The 24,606-nt window shown below is 43.4% G+C and overlaps 1 protein-coding gene across 1 annotated transcript in view; it reads left to right on the forward strand.

Moving 5' to 3' along the window:
- COL6A6 (collagen type VI alpha 6 chain) overlaps nucleotides 1-24,606 on the forward strand; it is a 418,546-nt gene that overhangs the window by 359,819 nt on the left and 34,121 nt on the right. Inside the window, exons 30-32 of the mRNA XM_073630332.1 lie at nucleotides 3,845-3,907; nucleotides 5,327-5,386; nucleotides 6,710-6,745. Of these exons, the coding sequence (XP_073486433.1) occupies nucleotides 3,845-3,907; nucleotides 5,327-5,386; nucleotides 6,710-6,745 (159 nt within the window). The remainder of the gene's footprint in view (nucleotides 1-3,844; nucleotides 3,908-5,326; nucleotides 5,387-6,709; nucleotides 6,746-24,606) is intronic.

Below are 24,606 nucleotides of genomic sequence, written 5' to 3' on the forward strand. Positions count from 1 at the left end.
ACGAACAGGTAAAGAGTAATGCCGCGTACACACGGTCGGACTTTTCGTCTACAAAAGTCCAACGGACGCTGACGGACTAAAGCTGGCTGGTAATCCGATCGTGTGTGGGCTTCTCCGGACTTTCAACGTACTTTTTTAGCCTCAAATCCGACGGACTTTAGATTTGAAACATGCTTCAAATCTTTACGTCGTAACTACGACGGACCCCGAAATCCGCTCGTCTGTGTGCTAGTCCGACGGACAAAAACCCATGCTAGGGCACCTATTGGCTACTGGCTATGAACTTCCTTATTTTAGTCCGGTGTACGTCATCACGTACGAATCCGTCGGACTTTTGTGTGGTCGTGTGTAGGCAAGTCCGTTCGTTAGAAAGTCTGCTGCAAGTCCGCGGAAAGTCCGCCGGAAGTCCGCCGGAAGTCTGTCGGACAGGCTGTCGGACTTTTGTAGACGAAAAGTCCGACCGTGTGTACGCGGCATAAGAAAGACTGCAGGTGTGCATATAGTGGTAGAATGCTAAAATGTAATCTACAGAGTCTAACCAGATGTACTCAGGGGAGCACATTACAGCAGGGATAGAGCCCATCTTTATACTCTCCAACATGTCCATAAGGTGTGAGACGTTTCAGCATCGTTGCTGCCCTCTGCTACCAAGGTCTTTAATAAAATAGTATTATTGACTATCTGGAACCACTCCAAAATAAGTGGAGGAGAGGTTGACTTCCAGTGACAGAATATGGCCACATGTGTCGCCAAAAGCTAATGTCTTAATATGCCTTTTTTGATTTTGGTAATGGAACCAGAAATCATTGATAGGAGAGCATTTTTTCCTGGAAAGATGAAGGCAAAGATATTTTACGATAATTTTATATAAAACATTTTCTCAATTCTTCAGATGAAAAAGATTTATTCAAGTTTTGTTCCAATTTAGAGAGCAAGGAGGGTCTCTCTCTACATGTCCCCTCTCTCAGTACATAGTATAATTGGGACACTGTATGATTGTGGGTAGAAGATCATGTTGTTAGCAAGTTATCAATTTATGTTCATTTTGTGTATGTTTATGCAACCTGGTTAGCAGTTCTTTCATGTTTATAATGGTACTGCACGTCAAATGAACTGTTTGCAGATGTTGTTCCATGTATGCCATACTCTTGCAGCATACTTTTTTACAACATAGGTTTTTATAGAGACAAAAAGATTCAGCCATAGAGTTAAACTAAACTTCAGCCAATATTATAAATACACAGATGAAATACACATGTGAGCATTTTTACCTGCCATACGGGCTGCATAGTCATAATTCATAAACACACTTATTCCCCATTGCAGTGATGTGCCTGCTTAGCAAAATCACACAGCTGAAATCCGACCTGTATAATCTTCTGTAAGATGTCTAACCCCCACCGCTCAGCATAACTGTATAACTCTACATAACTTCATGAATAAACTGAGCCTGATTTCTTCTGCATGAAGAATTGTAGAAAATTAAAGCAAAATTTCTATACAGACTGGCAGACAGAACTAACTAAAGAGATACACGGTGCTAAGGCCTTAAAGGATAAGTTCACCTTTCATAAAATGTTACATGTTACACCCATATTCGGGGTGTAACATGTAACATGTAACATGTTATGAATGCACCAGTCCCCGTACCTCCCCGATCCCCGCTGTGCCAGCCAGGGAGGTTCTTCTCCACCCGCTAGCTGTCAACATTTTTTTTTAAATGTGGCGATGCTGGGCTCCACCCACCCAGCCTTGTCAATCATTCACAGCACTATATGAATGGAAAACAACAAGGTCTGGCAGCCTTTTTCAGCTGTCGGCTTGTAGTTTTCAATGAACTACCATGGCGCTGTGAGCTCTGTGGTAGTTCATGTAGCGGCTTCCTTGTGCAAGGTACAAGAAAGTAGATACACTGAAAGGTCTGCAGGAGACCTGCATGGCATCAGTGATCTGCTGATCACTAGTGCAATGCTTAACAGTCTCCTGCAACAAAAAAAATAAATGCACATTTTTTTACCCGCAAAAAAAAAAAGTGCATTTATTATTTTTTCTGAAAAGGTGAACTTACCCTTTAAAGGATAAGTTCACTTTTAGTAACACAACCATCTACCATTTACATTAAAAAGTAGAATTGAAATGTTTTTATTTTGCTTGAAGATTGCTAAAATGCTGCCATAAAGAGTTTTTTATGATTGTTTGAAGCTCTTATTTAATCTGCACTGATATACTGTTCATAGTGTATGTACTGTGGTCACTCAAATCTCACCAGCCTTCTGCCCTGTGTAGGGCCTTTGCAGTAGCTGACTACATCTGAATGGCTGTGGGATGTTTGGCTCCCATGCCTCATCTAAATAAGGCTACTCCCATCCTGGCATTTATATAGGCACTAGCTCCACCCATTACATCGCTACTGGAAGGCTTTGTCAAAAGGGGGAGCTAACACCTAATTACATAATTCCCTATTACCACACTAATTTGGGACAGAGCCACCTAGTGGTAGACTAGCTACCTGCACTTGCTTACAAGCAGATGTTATTTTTTCACAGCTGATTAATGTAAAATCAAGACCTCTATAATCCCAAACAACCAAATACCTCATAACTGTACTCATTCTCCACCCATCATTCAGTTTCAAGGGATATTAAATGTAGTGAATCCCCTGTAGGAGTCTCTGGTGAATAGGGATCCCCCACCCTGTACAGCCAGGCACACCAAATTTTCCACAGGCTCACTGAGACAGGAAACAGTCCATGCAGCTTTGTTTTGTTTCTTTTATTTAGGGGTTAATAACTTGGATGGGGATAGGGGTGTTATGGGATCCCCAGACTAGAACAAATTCTCTTCAGGGACACTTCAACTACATACACTCACTATGTACACTCCTATTCCTCCAGCACATCACTTGCTTGCTGAAACACTCAGGCCCAGCTGGAACACTGTTTAGGGGGCATCTGACAGAGCACTCTGTCAGATCCAGCAAAAGCCCATTACAGGCAGGGACCGCGGGCATGTACAAAAGTCCTAGTGTCCAGCTACCTTCCTGTGGCTACTGATCCCAGCCCCATCTCTTAAGGCAGTGTCAGTCCACCTGGCTGCAGCTGCCCCTTTTACTAGCCCTCCTGGCTAATTTTCCACAGCCATCCCAGACTACCACTTACCAGTCCTTTCAGGCTGTCTCTCAGTCCTCCCAGACTGTCTCTCACTCTCCAGCTCTCCAGCCACCTGGCTGTCTTCTCCCTGGAGATCTCCTGGATGTTCTCGCGGGCTCCTGCTTTCCTCACACTTGCTCCCTTGCCTCTGGACAGGCCTCCTCCTTGTGTTTTCAGAGGATCTCTCCAGCCCCTGAGCCCCAGGCCTGAAGTCACCCCCCCACCAGACTAGGGGGCTACCCTCAAGGGCCTCTGACAGCCTCCTCAGCACTTCATCTCCAGCTTCCACCTGAACTCACACTGCCCTTGCTGGCCTGACCCAGAGTATTTAGGAAGTACCCTCTCCCTGCCAGTCCATTTGGCCGGGGATTGGTTAGGGCCCTTATCAATACTCCAGACAGGCCCTCCTAACCTCCCTTCCATACTTCTGGAAGTTTTTCCAAAGTTCCAGCAAGTAGGAGGAGTTACCAGAGGTTCTGCCTAATGAGTCATCCAGCCTCCCTGGATCACTCACCCTGACCCAGATTCAAAACACAAGCCTGGCTGCCAGCCAAGCTTAAATTTACCTACACCACAAAAAAATGGATATAATTGTCCAGCAATAAAAAAAAAACTGCTTAATCCCGACTACCTTGCCCGAGATACATCCTTAAATTACTATTTGCTGAACATGATTGTATTTCAATGATTCACAGGGAGTACAAGGAGATCCTGGAGCATCTGGAGAGCGTGGGCCAAAGGGAGCCCCGGGAAGAACAGTAAGTACAGGTTATCTTTTTTTACTCAGTTATTTATATGTTTAAGAAGAAGATATGTCTAAGTATCTAAAGGTAACAAGTCAACCTTTTATTTTGTAATCTAGAACAGTTTTAACTGATGGTCTTTTAGCAAGGCATAAGCCAGTGTTTTAATAGCCTTCTCAGTATTATATACTGCAACAACCATGGAAGTGTACAAGCCGTATACTGATAGTACAGGGCTTGTTTCTTTGAATGTGTGCTCCATTTTTGCTTCTACAGTAAATTAAAAGCTCCAGGTCTGTGCTGCTGTTCTATATTCATTAGGACCTTAGTCTAAATTTTCTATAGAAGTAATTATTGTAGGATTATGCTGACTTTATTCTGTTAAAGTACAGATCAGGCCAATAACAAATACTTTTCAACAGATTGAATTATGATCACTGATTCTGGGTTTTAATAATTAGATCGTTCACAATTTTAAAACCTAACTTCAAAATACATTTTACCATAAAACTACCATATTCAATGTAAAATAAGATTATAAATAAATATGCATTAGGGGAACCTGTGTTGAGAGAAATACCGAAGCTACTATTGTTGACTTCCATTTAAAAATTTGAGTTACTTGGCTAATATGTTAATCCGATATCTTGTTTTGAGTTACTGACCAGTAAGCAAGCCTGTATCTCAATATTTCATTGGCTTCATACTTGTTTCAGGTCAGTAACTTAGAAGCTACTGAAGTCACAGTGACAACAGGATAGGCAGGAAACCAGCATTTTCAGATTAGGCTCAGGAATGGTTTTCTCCATATTTCAGAGTAGAATCCCTTTAAACAGACCCCACCGTTTAAAAAAACAGTTGCAAGTAAAATGTGCATACCTGCAGCAGCTCCTAGGTCCTTGCTTTAAAGCTAATATCCTACCAGTTCTATCAGGGAAAGCTTCATTACTTCCTGATACTGCTGAATCTTCCTATTGGTCAGTGATGCTGCCAATAATAGAGGTAGTCCAACAGGAATGTCAGGGGCATAAAGGGGCGGCAAGTGGTGACGCTAACTTGAAGTGTCAGAGCTTTGTCTCAGCATTTCACTGTAACAGTTAGTATTTGAAGGCTTCTTCAGATATGTACAGGCAGCTCTAGATGCCTTTACTTTATATTCACAGCAGTTTTGTTTTGTTTGTTTTTTTGTAATGACCAGTGCTTTTTAAGTCACCACATGAACAGCAGAATCTACAGCAATTCTTGTAGATCCTAATGTTTTAAAAAGCATCATCATCAAATTGTTAAAAAAGATCACAATTAAGCCATCTATTTTTTATGTACAGTATCTTTACATTCCAATGAAAGTTCCATTGCATTTAATTTTGCAAAGCTATTTTGAGTGCTGGATTTAATGTTTTTGTATTATTATAATATTAATATTTATCACTACAGGTAACTGCAGGTACAGGAAAACCTGGAGATCCAGGACAACCAGGACCTCGTGGACGAAGGGTAACTTCCTGTCATGATTGGGTCTTTCTATGCAGATTAACGAGGAGTATTATAATTTTAGGTTGTGCCTTGGAGGAAGGACCACTGAAAATGTGTTGATATCGATTAATTAACATGCTAATGAAATGTTTCCCTTCATACCTTATTTTAGACCTAGTGATATCATCGCTGGCTCTCTATGCAATGCAAGGTTCGCAGGGTGCTGCTCGCTCGAGAGCTCTCAGCCTTGATACAAGCAGTGTACTTCCTCCTAGAAGAAATTATGCAAATATTAAAATGTCATGGATCAGTGTTAGTCTGGAGGAGTGGGACTCCCTAGGCAGGCTGCATAAGCATGTAGATTGCCCTAGGTGGATGCCTACATGTAATACTGAGCCGCCATAATTAAAAGAACTAAAATCCAAAGTATGAAATGTATGGGCCAGGGACAGAAAGGTTGGGGAAGAAAGAGTTAGATGATTCTGGAGGTCCTCTAGCCAGGAAATGAGGCGGTTCAATCAAACTTGCTACAGCACCTAATAAGAAGCTCACAGTGTTCAGTGAAATCAGAGTAAGCAATTTCAGCAGAGGAGATGAGCATGTACAACAGTACAAGATGGAAGGTGAGGCTAGAGTCCAGCTTTAAGCATGTACATTGCTTTGACCGTAAGGATAAGGATAAGGTAGATATGGGTGTATGGGAGCCCTTGGATACACTTCCTGGAGGGTCAGATGGTGGTGAGGTTACTAAAGATATACATACAGCAGTATGGTAAATGGCGGATTAGTAAAACCATGCAAAAAAAAAAAATGAATATGGGACAATGAAAAAACAGTGCATGTACTGTAATTAATAGAGTCCCTACATCGCAGGAGTAGACCTAGTGATTAGGATCCCAATGAACGTCACTATATTGGCAGCCAGCTGTCAGAATAGAAGACGGCTCTGGGTTCAGAAGAAAAGGAGAAAGAAGCGGCGCCAATCTAAGTGTAGTATTTAAAACAAGCGGATTTATTGGAAGTAATAAAAACAAGCGGGTTTATGTGAGTGTATTACCTCCAATAAACCTGCTTATTTTTAATACTACACTCAAATTGGCGCTGCTTCTTTCGCATTTTTGTAAGAATAAGGATGATCTCACAGGAGAATCATTTGTCATATGAATTGTTAATAATATTATTGTTATTATTATTATTGTTATTATAGCATATGAATGGTTCTGGGGCAGGTATACCACAATTCCATCTTTTTCCAGTTATTATTATTATGTATTTGAATATTTGTTCCTATTAATAAATTGAATTTAAAATAAATGATCTCTTTTTATTTGTGTTTACTTTCAGGGAAGAAAGGGGGATAAAGGTCAAACTGAACAATCGGTATGTACTGCTTATAGAAACTAAGTTGTTCAAACATTTTTTAGACTTGTACTATATATTACATTGCAATATACTGTCAGGGGTAGGCAACCTTCCAGAGGTTGAGATCTATCTGAACAACACAGAGGAAAGCAAAGTTTCTTGTGGGAAAAGGGGGGGTTATTAGGTGATGCCCTTTAATAAAAAAAAAAAAAAAAACTATCACGCTCCCAATAAAAATACAGCATGAAGAACACATAGTGTGTCACAGTAGTGTTCTCTGCCCCCCTTCACATCACCCCCCACCCCCCCCCCCACAATAGTGTCTTCTACCCCCTCACATCACCCCCCCACAGTAGTGTCCTCTGCCCCCTTCTCCCCCATAGCAGTGTCCTCTGGCCCATTCACATAACCCTCCCACTGTAGTGTCCTTCGCCCCCCCATAGCAGTGTTCTCTGCTCTCCTCCCCTCACAGTAATGTTCTGTACCCCCCCATGCAGTGTCCTCTGTCCCTTCACATCACCCCCCACTGTAGTGTCCTCTGTCCCCCTCCTCCAAGAGTAGTGCCCTGTACCCTCCAATGCAGTGCCCGCTGCCCTCTTCACATTACCCCCCCCACTGTAGTGTCCTGTACCCCCCAAAGCAGTGTCCTGTACCCCCCTATACATCACCCCATACTGTCCTCTGCCCCTTTCCCCCTAGTAGTGTCCTGTAACTCCCAAGACCGTGTCCTCTGCCCCTTCATTTCACCCCCCCCCCCACTGTAGTGTCCTCTACCCCCCCTCATAGCAGTGTCCTCTTCTTCCTACAAAGTGTCCTCTGCATCCTCATTCCACACAGCAGTGTCTTCTGTCCATTTCTCATAAAAATACCCCCCCACTGGAGTGTTTCCTGTCCCTCCTCCACCAGTGTCTCCTCTGTCCCCTTCACATCAGCCCCTTCCTACCTGCCAGTGTGTGTACAGCAGAGCGGAGATCAGGAGACAGCATAGTGCTGGGTGGAAGCTTCCGGGGGAGCTGCTGGATCGGAAGCTGCTGGAGTTAACATTTCATAATAACAAGCTGGTGATTGGTTGCTAGGACCACCTAACAATCAATCACTGAGGTAGCTCCTGCTCATGCCCTCCATTCAGCACTATGATGTCTCACGCTCTCTGCTCCGCAGAGAACATGAGAGAGGCGGAGGCTGGAGGGAAGCAGAGCCATGGTCACGATCTACCTGTCGGCTTCCGACGGTAGACCGCGTTCGATGGCTTGCCAACCCCCGCATGTAGATTATTTATTTTCTGTGTTGGGACCCTGGGGCTGATATCTTTAAGCACAGGTCATTTATTTTTCAGTGCAGAGGATCATGGCTGCAGGAGAGGTAAGTAAGCAAGGACCTGGGGCGTGGCCTGAAGCTGCATGGTGTGAGGAGTGCAGAGTGAGAGCTCCGGCTGCCTGATATCCTACAACTTGATCCTGCGGGACTTAAATATCCCTTTCTTTAGCACAAACTATCAGTATCACTCGTGGAAGATACTGTGGCAATGTCGCCACCGAAAAGAGCACAGGGACCGATTGCAAAGCTTGGCAAGTACCGGCTTGATGATCCGGACCCGGCAGGGGAAGATGGTGCTGCGTCCGGCTCGGGGGAGGAGGCCCCACCCTCCGGAGACACCGCTCATATACTCAATGCTGTCTCCCTCTGCCAGACGACCCTCACATCTAGAATTGAGGAGGTCAAGGTCGACATCTCCCTCATCCGTCAAGACCTTCACAGGCTGCGGGAGAGGGTTAATGAGACAGAGCGCAGGATCGGGCAGGTGGAGGACGACATCCCTCCCCTGCAGGTCACCACCGAACGGCTTCAACATCAGCTGAGTTTCGTCCTAAGTAAACAGGACGGAATGGAAAACAGACTTTGCCGATGCAACCTTAGGTTTGTGGGACTGCAAGAGAAATCAGAGGGCTCGGACCCCCCACATTCCTTGAAAATCTGCTCACCCCCAACTTTGGCAGAGAGGCCTTCTCCTCCACATTTGTGGTGGAGCGCGCGCACCGCCTGGCGCTCCCCCACACACCTTTACTGCAAAGATGTTAAACTATCGCGACCGAGACACTGTCCTGCGCCTTACCCGGGAAAAGGGTAACATCCCATTTGGAAATTCACACATCGCAGTGTTTCCGGATTTCTCCGCCGAGGTCCAGAAAAAAAGGGTAACATCCCATTTGGAAATTTACACATCGCAGTGTTTCTGGATTTCTCTGCCGAGGTCCAGAAAAAAAGGGCGCAATTCTCAGATGCCAAACTTCAGCTCTGCAACCACTGTCTTGCCTATGCCATGCTCTTCCCAGCACGCCTTCGTGTTATCCGAGATGGCAAAGCTCAGTTTTTTGATTACCCATCTGCAGTTATCCCTTGGCTGGAGAGACAGGAGGCGGCTGCCCCTGCACCATCATAGCTGCCGTACACATCCATCCACTGATGTCCCTCACTGACCTGGGATCCGGAGATTCACATCGAAGATGCCCTCCCTACGAACAGTGAGTAGGCTCCTACCCGGGGTTTTTTTTCCTATCACCCAGTCTGCACCAGCGGACACCATGGAGAACTTATGCACGTTGCTCCTTCTCCTTTCCCCCAGCCCGTAACACTACTGAATAACTGCTGTTTATGGCAGTCGATTTGATGTACACTGTCCCTCTCCATAACAGAGACACATTGCAGCCACTCTTGAACTAACCTTCTGCACCCCCATTTACATCCTGATGCTAGCTCGTCTAGCACCGCTGTGCACTTTTGTTAAACTTTGTTCGCCCTTTGTGATGGCTGAGAGTGCACTCGGACTTCCACCCCAACTACAGTCTCATGGCTTTATTGTCCCTGTTAATGGACAAGAGTGCACCTCGTTGTCCCCACAAGCTCTGTTTCCCTGGCCAGTTATAGCCCCCATGGCCCTGGAGGGCTGTCTCAAGTTTGATAAGCCGCGCTGGTCCAGAGTTGGCAATGTTTTCACAGTTCCTTTTTTTCTTGTTTTATATTTTTTTTCATACTGTCTAACATATATTTTATTGTACTATTTGAGCTACCTTGTTCTAAGGATGATGTGTATCTGCCTGTCTCTTTGCGTGGCCTTCTGCAGGTCTGCTGCTGATGTTTTGCAGCTCCTTCTGACCCTCCTGCGTGGCTCCGCTTTGAGATGGGTAGTGGGGCCTTTGCTCCAATATGTTAATGTGCATGTGTTGCCTGCATTGAATGTGAATATGGCTTCGAGCTGCCCCCTGCCGATCCGACTGATTAGCAATTCATCACAGCTGCTAAGATGACAACCCTTAAATTTGTCACCTGGAATGTGAGGGGATTGAGAGCCAAACCTAAACGCCTAGCCGTTCTCTCCTATCTCAAACAAATACATGCAGATATATCTGTACTGGTGGAGACCCATATTACAGGCCACATGCAAATGTCACTCAAAAAACCCTGGGTGGGTTGGCTGTACCAGGCCCCCCACACGAACAATTCCAGAGGTGTCGCCATCCTCATTGCTAAAACGGTCCAATTCCAACTACACGAGTTGCGGTCGGATCGGCAGGGCAGGTTCCTTTTCCTAGATGCCACAGTGGGAGGCCTTGAGGTCCTCCTTTTGGCCTTCTACATCCCGCCACCCTTTCAGTTTGCAGCTCTCAGAGAAGGAGTAGCCTTCATGACCCAACACCCTACAGTGCCTGCCATATGGATGGGCGACTTCAACATGGTAGTGGACTCCTATCTTGACAGACTTCACCCACCCACTGCATCGCCAACTCAGCCTACACTGACCAGATTTGGCAGGTTTCTCCTGAAATTTGACATGACTGACACATGGAGACTCAAACACCCAAACACAAGTGCATACTCCTGCTTTACCCCATCTCAGGCTGCCATGTTCCGCGTAGACATGATAATGCTATCTCCTGCCCTGTCCCTGTATCTCTATGAGGTGGGTTTTGCTGCCAGGATCCTATAGGATCACTCGCCATACTGGGCTACCCTTCACTTGCCCTCTACCCCACCGATCCGCACCTGGAAACTGAACCCTTTCTGGCTCACGGTCCTCACCGATTTAGAGGCCGTCCAGTGGAAGTGGGTTCAGTAATTTCAATCCAATGCAGGCTCGGCTTCGACTGGGATGGTCTGAGAGGCATTCAAACTCCACGCTCGTATGATCTTATCTACACGCATAAATAGACATAAAGCCTCCTCTAAACTTATCCTACAACAGGCTAAGGAAAAACTGTGCTCTCTCGAGCAGGTATTCCTCACAAACCCAACAACTTCCAACTCAGCCCAGCTATGCCTACACTCTAGACTTGTAGATCGTTTACACTTTGAGAAGGCAAGGCGAGGAATGTTTTTTAGCAAACAAAAAATTTATGAGCATGGCAAGCGGGCAGGGAAACTCCTGGCATACATGGCCCATTTAGATCACGGCCCCCCTGTAGTGGTCCAGCTCCTATCTGAGGCTTGGACCATCCTAACAGACCCAGCACAGGTAGCCCAGGAGTTCCAACGTTTCTATTCTGACTTGTACAGCTCAAAAGCTAGTCGCCCATCAAGCAAGCTGCATACTCTTCTACAAAGCATAGATTTCTCCCCCCTCACGCGCTCTCAAGTGGAGCTCCTTGAAGCTCCTATAACAGAGGAGTGCATTGCGGAGGTGATAGCGCGCTTACCAACATCTAAGGCCCCTGGTTCTGACGGCCTCCCCTTAGAGTTCTATTCCCAGTTCCAAGAAACTTTAGTTCCCAGACTGCATGCACTGTATTCCCATATATACGAATCTGGCACGCTCCCACGCACCATGGGCGAGGTTCTGATTGTTCTCATCCCAAAACCAGGAAAAGACCCTCTCTACCCCGAATCCTATCGCCCTATTTCTCTCCTACAATTAGATGTTAAAATATTGGCAAAAATTCTTGCCTTAAGACTTAACAAAGTAATACTCAGCCTCATTCATGCTGACCAAACAGGCTTTATGCCCAATAAAAACACAGCATTTAACTTCAGAAGGTTGTTTATGAATCTCCAAACTACACAAGATAACGCCGGCTCGAGGGTTGCGGTTAGCCTTGATGCCGCCAAGGCGTTTGATTCAGTGGAGTGGAGCTACTTATGGGAGTGTCTCCGTAGATTTGGTTTCGGTCCCAGATTTGTTAAGTGGCTCCAACTCCTGTATCATGCTCCCACTGCCCATATACAAGTGAATGGACAGATGTCCAGTTCTTTTCCTCTGTCCTGAGGAACCTGCCAGGGTTGCCCCATCTCTTCTTTGTTATACGCGCTGGTCGTGGAACCATTAGCCATTGCCATAAGGGCGCACCCTAACATTCGGGGCCTCCGCATGGGACGGATGACTGAGGTGATCAGTCTCTATGCGGACGACATGCTCCTCTATTTGGAAGATGCAGGCCCCTCTTTGACTGCGGCCTCACATCTAATCCAGCACTTTGGCGCTTTCTCGGGATTGCAAATTAATTGGTCTAAGTCCCAAATTCTCCCTATAGACGCTACTGCCCCTACTGATACACAGGAGGCTCTTCCCCTGGTGCGTACCAACCAAATCAAATATTTGGGTGTACAGTGCTCTCGCTCCCTTGTAGAATACATAAAATTAAACCATTGAACCATTATATGAACTTCTTAAACGCAAAACCCAGGTCTGGTCCAGACTTCCTCTTGGGGTCATGGGTCGCATCAACCTAGTAAAAATGATTCTCCTCCCCAAACTACTTTACTTATTCTGGCATGCCCCACTATACATGCCAGCCCATATGTTTAGAAACATGGAATCCATCCTTAATATATTTGTCTGGGGCTCCTCTAGGCAAAACTAGCATGGCAGACTTCGAAGCAACCTGTCCACTTGGGGGGCACTGCCCTTCCCGATCTGGCACTATACTACTTAGCCTCCCAATTGTCTCATTTTTACTACTTCAACAGGCATGATAAGATCCGCTACTCCATGTTAGTGTGCATGGCGGCTACTGACTTAGTGGCCCATCCCTTTCAGATACTCTTTTGCAAACACCGGGGCCTTTCTCGCTTAGGTGACAGATGACATATGCTAGCACACCACAGTAAAATCTGGCATCTAGTGTTAAACATTACTGGGGCCCCCCCTCTGCACGCTCACACGCCACTGTGGGACAATCCTCTCGGAACTAATGACCATTCCAGACCATAAAATATGGATAGCCAAAAAAGTCATATACCTGTCTCAACTTCTCAAAGACAACGCTGTTAAACCTTTCCAAACCCTTAAGGAGGAATTCAGTCTCCCCAACCACATGTTCTTCCGCTACCTGCAGGTTCGCCATGCCCTTCAATCTCAGTTTAGTGACCCCATCCCTGGATTGGAATCGGTGACCCTAGCGGATATGACCTTTGGTGAGGACCTAAGAAATGAATTTCACTACTGTATACTCAACTTCTTACACCCAAGGATACAACACATGCATACCAACTGAAATCTAACTGGGAGACTGACCTGGGGGAGATAGTGGATGAGGAGTGGGAAATATTTTGGAGACTTCCAAAAAGGTATCACCTAAATTATCAGACCGACTTACCCACCTCTACATCCTCCATAAGTCCTACATTACTCCCTCCCGTCTGTCCAAATATAAACCAGATGCCGACCTAACGTGCCCTAGATGTGGTGATACTAACAGCACCTTTTACCATCTCATATGGTCTTGTCCACCTATCCACCATTATTGGTCAGAGGTCATCAAGTTCCTTCATGATTATATGGGTTCCCCCTTAACGCTATGCCCACGTCAGTGCATACTTGGTCTTCTTCCCCTACCTGAGGAAGAGAAATACCTTACAATATTTCTGCAAGAAACCCTCTTTATTGCCAGAATACAAATAGCCCAACTGTGGCTCAGACCTATTTCTCCCACTGTTCAGCAGTGGAAGAGGGCGGTGAATCTTACCCTTCCTTATAAAAAAAGTCCTCTACTCTCATCGAGGATGCCCTGACAAATTTAATAAAATTTGGGACAGATGGGTGGACGATTCCTCCACCTGTGTAGGTTAACGCCGACTGTTTCTCAAATCTAGGCCACAAGGCTAGTTAGTAAGCATCTCTATGGTTTAATGACAGAGGGGATCACATGTATTCATCCCCTTGGTACAGGCAACTGTATCTAGTAATATCCTAGATGATGATATGACCTGTCAGACAATCTTATATATCCTATCAACTTACGTTGATGCTCGTTGCACCGTATTTTGTGTGAAATATCCTGTATTGACTTGTATGCTCAATAAACTTTCTTTTGATGAAAAAAAGTAAGCAAGGACCTATGTGCCTAATGCCCCGTACACACGATTTTCCTCGGAAAAACCTCGCATGGTTTTTCCGACGGAATTCCACTCAAGCTTGGCTTGCACACAAACGCTCACACAAAAGTTCTCTGAACTTTCGACCGTCAAGAACCCCGACCAAAAGCTCACATCGGACTTTGGCTGGCGGAATTTCCGATCGTGTGTATGGGGCATAAGACAAATATTCCAGTGTTGAAAGCTAACCTAATCCTTAAATTTAAAAAGTCACATATACTGACACATTATAGAAAAATGTACTATGTTGGGGCAGCAAGACAAAACATCTATGTCTGGACCAACAATTCTGGTATGGATTTCATAAAACTGAAATTACCTGGTAAATACTGGAAACAGTCAATCATAGCTAGCTGAACTATATATTAATAAAGTGCTAAATTACACTGCTAGCATAAGCTTGCAATATTTTACTTGGTTTCTGCTAGATGAGGATCAGTGGTGGAACAGTTGTACTGTGGGCCAACAATGTTTTCAACTTATGGGCTTCCTGCCACGTTAATAGTATCATACATAAAGATCAGTGTACTAAGACATCTGTGCTTTATTTCTGACAAGTGTTTGCGAGACATTTCTACAGGATTTGGAAAGCTGTGTTTGAATTTTAAATTGGATCTACACAGCGGTGTGCTCAAGATTACATGTGGCAGATAATATGAAATAATACCTTCAACTACAGAAGGTACATGTAGATATAGTGTTTTATCAGTTGCAGTCACCAAAGGTTCTCTGTGCGAGCAGGGCCATTTTTAAGGCAGGGCAAAAGGGGCAGCTGCCCTGGGCCCTGTCATTGTTGTGGGGCCCAAAACAGCTGCCTCATACTTGGCAACTATCCCAGTTTAAATTCCCTTGTCCCTTGAGGTTTTAGTCCCGTGCTGTGTCCTGATATCTCAGTGTGAAGTTATGTTACTAATGCTGCCCAGCTCTGCCCTATTGTTGTGTACAGATGACTCACCTGCAGACCCTGTGTTTATATGTAAATACCGACATTGATATGTAAATAGTGACAGCATTCATATGTAAATAGCGGCAGACCGGCAGGATTCATATTTAAAAAGAAGCGGTATTCATATGTATATCATGACCCCCTGAGGTCATATCCACCATCACCTATACTGAATGCTGCCCACTGGGGAGGTAAAGGGGCATGCTTGAAAGTCCTGCCTACAACTGTGGTCATTAAGCCTATCATCAGCCTGTTCTGCAAAGGTAAGCAAATTGGTGGGGGGAGGGTAGTGTGGAGTGTGCAGTGGTAGACAGAGAAGGAATTACAGTTTCAGGTGCACAGGTGAGCAAGGAGGCGATGTATGGAGGTAAGTAAGGTGGGTGCAAAGATGAACAGAGGAGGCAGGTAGAGTTAAAAGGGAAAGGGGAGTGGAGAGGATGGGGGAGGTTTGGGGTGCAGAGGTTAGCATGGGTTTAAGGATGCAAAGGTGTACTGACAGGGTGGATAAAGATGTAGGTCATGTGTAGGGCAGCCCATTCATTTCAGTGGGCTGCTCTTTGTGCTACAAATGCGGAAGAAACTCCCAAATTCTTTTCCAAAATCACATGATGCCAAGGCACATGTCAGCAGATGAGGGCGTCATTAACAATTAATGGCACTGCTGTGTATCTGCTAAAGGACAGCACGTTTCTGTGGTGTCAGGAAAGCGATTTTGCATGCTTTTCCAACACACACAAATATGAACGCATGCTAAATGTCTCAATTACATTGGTGGTCAGTGTAAATCTTCTCATTACATTGGTGCTTGTGTAGAATCCTTTCATTCACACTAGTGGCCAGTGTGAATGTGCCCCTTACATTGGTGGTCAGTATAAATCCCTCCTTACATTGGTGGTTACTGTGAATGCTTCTATTACATTAGTGGTCAGTGTAAACCCCTATTACATTGGTAGTCAGTGTTGAAACTCCTCTTTATATTGGTAGTCAATATAAAAAAAATCAGCATTGGCATTGATCACACCCTCCCCTCCCCCAGCACTGCCACTGAGCCGAGGAGTCCTAGGACCCCTAGGAGTTTTCTGTCTATTGATGGGCCCCCTCACCTCCCCAGTCCATGGTGTGCAAGTAGTGAGGAGATGATGTGCTGTAACCTATAGCAACCAATCAGTAAGCAGTAATGATGTGCAGTAACCTATAGCAACCAATCAGTGAGCAGTATCGATGTACAGTAATCTCTAGCAACCAATCAACAAGCAGAAATTATGTGCTGTAACCTCTAGCAATAAGTCAGTGAGTGGTAATGATACACTGTAACCTCTGGCAACCAATTGCAATTGCTGTCTGATCTGATTCAGTAAACTGATTTTGAGTCTAGCTGCTTTTTATTGTATGTCTCAAAGCAGGTGGAGAGCGAAACTGCATGGGGGGGGCCCAAAATTTTTTGGTGCAATCAATATTAAAGACGACCCTTTGTGCGAGGCCAGTTGTAGGCCCTTCATTTAATTACAGTACTGGCAAAATACATTCACTGCATATCTATTGACAGCTAGACAGAATTGAGCCACGTCTACGTGACTGCGGGAGAGGTCCCAGCACCTATCTGACCCATAGCTACAAGAAATAGACTATTAAGTTACAAGGGGGCTTTGTGCAGCTGCACAGTCCACCCCTGATCTTTGAAGAAACCTTTACTTTGATCAATACAAAAGATTATAAAAATATGTGTAAAGACCTAAAAAGCTAAAAGGTACAGTACTTCAGTACAGTACATCCCCATGGGACCGCATGGATATTGTGGTAATGGACAGCTATCTATTCTGCCCTTATTATCTGCAAACATAATCTGCAACTGATTAGCATAGGTTGTATTTTTTTCCTGAGAAGAATAATACAAAATATATAAATAAGCCATGTTTTTATAATATGTGTTCTATATCTGGTATGGATACGTGGGTGTAAAAATATTCACATCATGCTTTTTCCTGATAAAATACATACATCACAGTACAGAACAGTGTAGACACTAACTGCTGTAAGCAAATAATAATGTCATAGCCTTTAGTACTTTAATTGTTAACATTTGCTTTTGCAAACCAAAAAGTGACCTAATGTTTCAAGCCTCCAGTTTAATGATTGCCATCATTCAGGATCTTAAGGTGCTTTGCCACGTATTTTATGAAGACAGGTTAGGTCTGTATATGGCAACCAACCAAGAAACATAAATGCAGGGGCCCTAATAAAACAGAAACCTGTTTCTCAGTTTCAGATTTCAATAGTTCCTACAAGATGTTCTAATGCTTCTGTTAATTTAGGAGTTGGAATTCATAAAAACCCATATGAGTCCCTCCTAACTCTGCAACAGGAAGCCTGCATGACATTAAAATTCTAGCGTTTATTTTCACAGAGGCCAAACAACGGCGGCCAGAACATGGTATTCCACGCAGCCAAATATAACACAGGTCAAAAAAAAAATGTTCTGGTATCTATTAAATGAATATTAAATGAAAAGATGGCAGTTAGACTAAGAGATGCCATGAAAATCATTAGGGAAAAACTGGATACCACGTATAGCCCATTACTTACTGAATTAATCATTACTTACTAACTATATAACCCTTGCCCATTTTTGGTATCCATTGGAACGACTTAGGTTGGAAGAGTTACAGTGGGGACGGAAAGTATTCAGACCCTCTTAAATTTTTCACTTTTTGTTATATTGCAGCCATTTGCTAAAATCATTTAAGTTCATTTCTTTCCTCATTAATGTACTGACATATTGACAGAAAAACACAGAATTGTTGACATTTTTGCAGATTTATTAAAAAAGAAAAACTGAAATATCACAAAGTATTCAGACCCTTTGCTCAGTATTTAGTAGAAGCCCCCTTTTGATCCAATACAGCCATGAGTCTTTTTCTGAAAGATGCAGCAAGTTTTTCACACCTGGATTTGGGGATCCTCTGCCATTCCTCCTTGCAGATCCTCTCCAGTTCTGTCAAGTTTAATGGTAAACGTTAGCGGACAGCCATTTTTAGGTCTCTCCAGAGATGCTCAATTGGGTTTAAGTCAGGGCTCTGGCTGGGCCATTCAAGAACAGTCACAGAGTTGTTGTGAAGCCACTACTTCGTTATTTTAGCTGTGTGCTTAGGGTCATTGTCTTGTTGGAAGTTAAACCTTCAGCCCAGTCTGAGATCCTGAGCACTCTGGAGAAGGTTTTTGTCCAGGATATCCCTGTACTTGGCCGCATTCATCTTTCCCTTGATTGCAACCAGTCGTCCTGTCCCTGCAGCTGAAAAACACCCCCACAGCATGATGCTGCCACCACCATGCTTCACTACTGGGACTGTATTGGACAGGTGATGAGCAGTGCCTGGTTTTCTCCACACATACTGCTTAGAATTAAGGCCAAAAAATTCTATCTTGGTCTCATCAGACCAGAGAATCTTATTTCTCACCATCTTGGCGTCCTTCAGGTGTTTTTTTAACAAACTCCATGCGGGCTTTCATGTGTCTTGCACTGAGAGGCTTCCGTCGGGCCTCTCTGCCATAAAGCCCTGACTGGTGGAGAGCTGCAGTGATGGTTGACTTTATACAACTTTCTCCCATCTCCCGACTGCATCTCTGGAGTTCAGCCACAGTGATCTTTGGGTTCTTCTTTACCTCTCTCACCAAGGCTCTTCTCCCCCGATAGCTCAGTTTGGCCGGACGGCCAGCTCTAGGAAGGGTTCTGGTCATCCCAAACATCTTCCATTTAAGGATTATGGAGGCCACTGTGCTCTTAGGAACCTTAAGTGCAGCAGAAATTTTTTTGTAACCTTGGCCAGATCTGTGCCTTGCCACAATTCTGTCTCTGAGCTCTTCAGGCAGTTCCTTTGACCTCATGATTCTCATTTGCTCTGACATGCACTGTGAGCTGTAAGGTCTTATATAGACAGGTGTGTGGCTTTCCTAATCAAGTCCAATCAGTATAACCAAACACAACTGGACTCAAATGAAGGTGTAGAACCATCTCAAGGATGATCAGAAGAAATGGACAGCACCTGAGTTAAATATATGAGTGTCACCGCAAAGGGTCTGAATACTTAGGACCATGTGATATTTCAGTTTTTCTTTTTTAATAAATCAGCAAAAATGTCAACAATTCTGTGTTTTTCTGTTTATATGGGGTGCTGTGTGTACATTAATGAGGAAAAAAATGAACTTAAATGATTTTAGCAAATGGCTACAATATAACAAAGAGTGAAAAATTTAAGGGGGTCTGAATACTTTCCGTCCCCACTGTATTTCATACCAGGGTCGTCCTCTACAGCCCCCCTTCTTTCACCTCTATCCCTACCCCTCTCTGTTTTCTATTTACAACCCTTTCCATTTTCTCATGGTTATTACTTCTCTTATTTTCTCTTTCTTTGAAAACTATATTGGCTTACTTGCCCACACACTCTTGTGGAAGTATACGTAGGTGAATATGTTGCTATACATGTCTAGTCTGGGAGTTTTTTTTTTTTCAGACATTACTGAATTGTCCATACTATTTTAAATGCACAATGAATTATAATTATAACTTGACTCTGAAATTGTGCGATGTTACACCAATTACAAACATTTCCTTATTCGGCATTGTTATAATATGTGGCTATACTGTAATTTAAAAATCTTTAATAAAAATTATTGAAACTAAAAGAAAAATTAATCTTACATGCAAAATAAAGAGTAAATACTTAACCTTTTTTACTGCTCATGCCATAGATCTTCAATCCCTTGCAATGCTAATGCCCCGTACACACGGTCGGACTTTGTTTGGACATTCCGACAACAAAATCCTAGGATTTTTTCCGACGGATGTTGGCTCAAACTTGTCTTGCATACACACGGTCACACAAAGTTGTCGGAAAATCCGATCGTTCTAAACGCGATGATGTAAAACACGTACGTCGTGACTATAAACGGGGCAGTGGCCAATAGCTTTCATCTCTTTATTTATTCTGAGCATGCGTGGCACTTTGTCCGTCGGATTTGTGTACACACGATCGGAATTTCCGACAACGGATTTTGTTGTCGGAAAATTTTATAGCCTGCTCTCAAACTTTGTGTGTCGGAAAATCCGATGGAAAATGTGTGATGGAGCCTACACACTGTCGGAATTTCCGACAACAAGGTCCTATCACACATTTTCCGTCGGAAAATCCGATCGTGTGTACGGGGCATAAGTCTGCTAAAGGATTTCAGCATTATACACTTTTGTTGCATTCTGTGATTTCTTCTACTGGGCAACTTCCCTTTGTGTGGTTCCTGCTGTCAGCCCCTATGTCACTCTGGACGTAGAGCCAGAGAGAAGTAACCAAGGAGGGCAGAGGGAAGCCAAGCATCCGACATTCCTGAGACTGTCGGATGCTGAACGACCTTCAGCAAGCAAAGATTGGTGGTGTGGATGGCAGGGAGGACATTTAGATTTTTTTTAAATTTAGTGACAGAGTAGCTTTAGGGCCAGATAATCATCCATGCGTAATGTTAGTTAACATGTGGTATATGTGTGTTGCCAATTAATCTCAATCATTATTATTATTATTATAGAGGATTTATATAGCGCCAACAGTTTGCGCAGCGCTTTACAACATGGGGCAGACAGTACACTTACAATACAAATCAATACAGGAGGAATCAGAGGGTCCTGCTCATTAGAGCTTACAATCTAGAAGGGAGGGTCAAGTGGAACAAAAGGTAATAACTGTGGGGGATGAGCTGATGGAGAAAATGAAAATACAGTTGTTAGGTGTGGGTAGGCTTCTCTGAAGAGAAGGGTTTTCAGGGATCGTCTAAAAGCCAATAGAGTAGGAGATAAGCGGTCAGATTGGGGTAAGGCATTCCATAGGATTGGAGAGGCTTTGGAAAAGTCCTGGAGGCGAGTATGGGAGGAGGTGACGTGGGAGCAGGAGAGCAGGAGGTCTTGAGAGGAACAAAGAGAACGAGTAGGTTGGTATTTAGAGACTAGGCTAGTGATGTAGCTGGGGGCTAAATTGTGGATGGCTTTGTAAGTAGTTGTTAGTAATTTGAATCTAATTTGTTGGGTGAGCGGAAGCCAATGGAAGGATTGTCAATGAATGAAAACAAATATTTTATCGCATGCAACGGTGTGACCATTTTCCTAAGGGAAAATAGTTTATTTTTAATAAGTATATGTTTTGAGTTATTATTGTAATATTTACTATAAAATGATTTTAAACCACTTGACCTCCGGAAGATTTACACCCTTCATGATCACGCCATTTTTTGCGATACGGCACTGCGTTACTTTAACTGACAATTGCATGGTCATGCAACGCTGTACCCAAATAAAATTAGTGTAACTTTTTATATGTATTAATCCCACAAATAGAGCTTTCTTTTGGTGGTATTTGATCACCACTGTGTTTTTATTTTTTGCTCTATAAACAAAAAATGACCGACAATTTTGAAAAAAAAAAAAACAATCTTTTTACTTTCTGTTTTAAAACATATCCAACAAAAAAAAATTAAAAATCTAATTTCATCATAAATTTAGGCCAATATGTATTCTGCTACATATCTTTGGTAAAAAACAAATCCCAATAAGTGTATACTGATTGGTTTGTGCAGCTACAAACTATGGGAACTATTGGAATTTTTTTTTTTTTTATACTAGTAATGGTGGCGATCAGCGACTTATAGCGGGACTGCAATATTGCAGCGGTTATTCTGACATTACCTGACACTTTTGACACATTGTGGGAACCAGTGATACTAATACAGTGATCAGTGCTAAAACTATGCACAGTCACTGTACTAATGATGCTGTCTGGGAAAGGATTATCAGTCTGTATATGCAGTAAAGCATGCTTGTTATACTCATTGTGGAACTTAAGGGGTTAATCCACCGCTTTGTGTAAAAAGGCTCTTTGATCCTGTCTTCTCTCATCCTCCCCTCCTTTCACTGTCCCCTAATATTTTCCTGATAACACAGAGTCTATGGAGTTAAGGGCGGCACAGTGGTGTAGTGGGTAGCACTCTCGCCTTGCAGTAAAAAGGGTTGCTGGTTCGAATCCCAACCACGACACTACCTGCCTGGAGTTTGCATGTTCTCCCTGTGCGTGCATGGGTTTCCTCCGGGTACTCTGGTTTCCTCCCACACTCCAAAGACATTCTGGTAGGTTAATTGGCTTCTGTCCAAAATTTGCCCTAGTAAATTAATGTGAGTTGGGAACCTTGGATTGTGGGCTCCTTGAGGGTTGGGACCAATGTGAGTGTGCGATGTATGTGTGGAGGGCTACGTAAATTGACAGCATTAGGGATAATTGTAGACACGCACCCACACTCACTCAGGTTGAACTGGATGGACTGGTGTCTTTATTCAACCTTACTAACTATGTAGGTTGCACATGCTTAGTTTGGTGTATATTGCTAGAGAGGTTTTTTTTTGGGGGGGGGAGTGCATGTGATCAGCACAGGGCCCATAAGCATTGTCCAGACAAAGGGTCAGGGGTCTTGCAGTCTCATAGAACAGTCAGAAAACTCCTACAAGCTTTAACCAGTGCTTGGCTGGACACTGATAGAAGTCACAAGACTGCTCTAACTGCTGATGAGGAAAGGTATTTAGCAGTTTATATTTACTAAAATAATTGCATTTCCATATTCTGTGTACAGTGGGAAAACAGATACATCGAATGCAGGGTCCTGGGTTTAGCAACAATTTAAACAGGTAGGATGCTCAAAGGGTTAAATGCGTGCCTATCCAGTGTTTGTTTACACTATATGTGGTGCTTTCATTAAGGAAAGTGATGGATTTTGATCCCCTGCTTTGCAGGGAATCAAAATCCATCACTTCCCCACTGATAGGACAGAGCTCTGCGGACATCCATTGGGCAGCACCTGCTGATCGGCTTGTACTGTGTCTAATCACAGCACAGCCAGTTCACCGGCAGAGCGCACATGCGTCCCCTACCTGGAAGTGCCAGGTCACATATAGGTATGTGAACTGACACAGAAAAGCCGCTCTGCCATCCTACATCTAAGTGATGTGGTTGGCAAGCTGTTATAACAACTGTCAAAGTTGTTGCTCTGCTACATATTCAATATATGGAGCTCTCTGTGCATTACTGTGTCCTGCTCTTATAACTATTGAGGGAAGATATCATCCATATAGTGAGCGCATTATGTTCAATGAATCAGCTGAAGTAACAGTGAAAAACATTTTGTCCTAAAACCTTCAGGGCTATACAAATAGAATAGCTAACTCAGAATATTACACATACCATAGGATAACACATCTACTACGCTCCAACTTAGAAACAACTATTGAGATGCCATGGAGGGTACTCCAATACTACACAAACCCTACCACCAAGATTAAAAGTATATCGTTATTCTATATATTTATATATACTCTTATTCTAAACTGCCTGGGAGAAGGATTTAGATACCTCTTACTCCCTGGAACAATGGCGAAAGGCACTACACATCACATATGCTGCGTCAAAGAGTGTAAATCTATGGGAATTATTGCAGAAAATCCTCTTCAGATGGTATCTGACACCCTATAGGATAGCTAAATTCTCCCCACAAAGTTCCAATACCTGTTGGAGAAACTGTGGTGCTATGGGAACATGTACTCTGGTCTTGCCCTAATATAATCCCCTTTTGGAAGGGAGTTTATGGTACAATTTCACAAGTACTGAATATTAAAGTACCCGTGTCACCAGGAAATGCAATTTTATCCTTGGACATAGAGTTAATTTTACTAGAGTACAGGACCATAGCAGTACACATTCTTTTGAGTGCACGACTTACGATAATGCGCCATTGGAAAGATCAACTAACCCTGTCTCTTAATGAAGTAATAACTACGACTAACACATATGCAGCGTACGAGATGTTATATGCATCAACCCAAAACAATCATAGTAAAGCCCCAAAAATATGGGAAAAATGGGTAGATTGGTACACAATAAAACCTATATGTATCACTTATAAACCATATCCAAAGGGATATAACAATCTGACTGTGTTTTTTCCTATTTTATTCTATATTATTGTATCCTTATATATATATTTTTTTTATTTTGATTTTTTGAACATCACTTCTTTTCATGTATTACTAAGACTAACACTAGACATTCTCTAACAATGAAAACAATGCAATAACCCCAAAAGAGGGATGGGGGACGCCGCTTACCTCCTGAGCGCAGCGTGTTCCTGGTTGGGGTGCCTGGGCAGGGGGACGGTGTTCCTCGCTCTCGATCCAGCAAGTTACCGGTATATATTATATATCACACTTTTTACCTTGGTTTACATGTCTATTGTATACAGACTTTGTTATGGAATAATCCTCAAGACTGTGTCATAAATTGAGGAAATGCAAGTCTAAGCGAATATTTTTCTACATGTTTTTGCACTTATGTTCTGTGAAATATTCAATAAAAACTTATTGATTTAAAAACATTTTGTTGCACTGCAAAGTGGAAGGCACTACATATTTAAAACACAAACATGGCAAACCATGTTCACGCTAAACTGACATAGTCAGTTTAGAGTAAGGAACCGGACGAGATTCGAACCA

Source organism: Aquarana catesbeiana, linkage group LG05 (assembly GCF_042186555.1).
Source record: "Aquarana catesbeiana isolate 2022-GZ linkage group LG05, ASM4218655v1, whole genome shotgun sequence".
Lineage (NCBI taxonomy): Eukaryota > Metazoa > Chordata > Amphibia > Anura > Ranidae > Aquarana > Aquarana catesbeiana.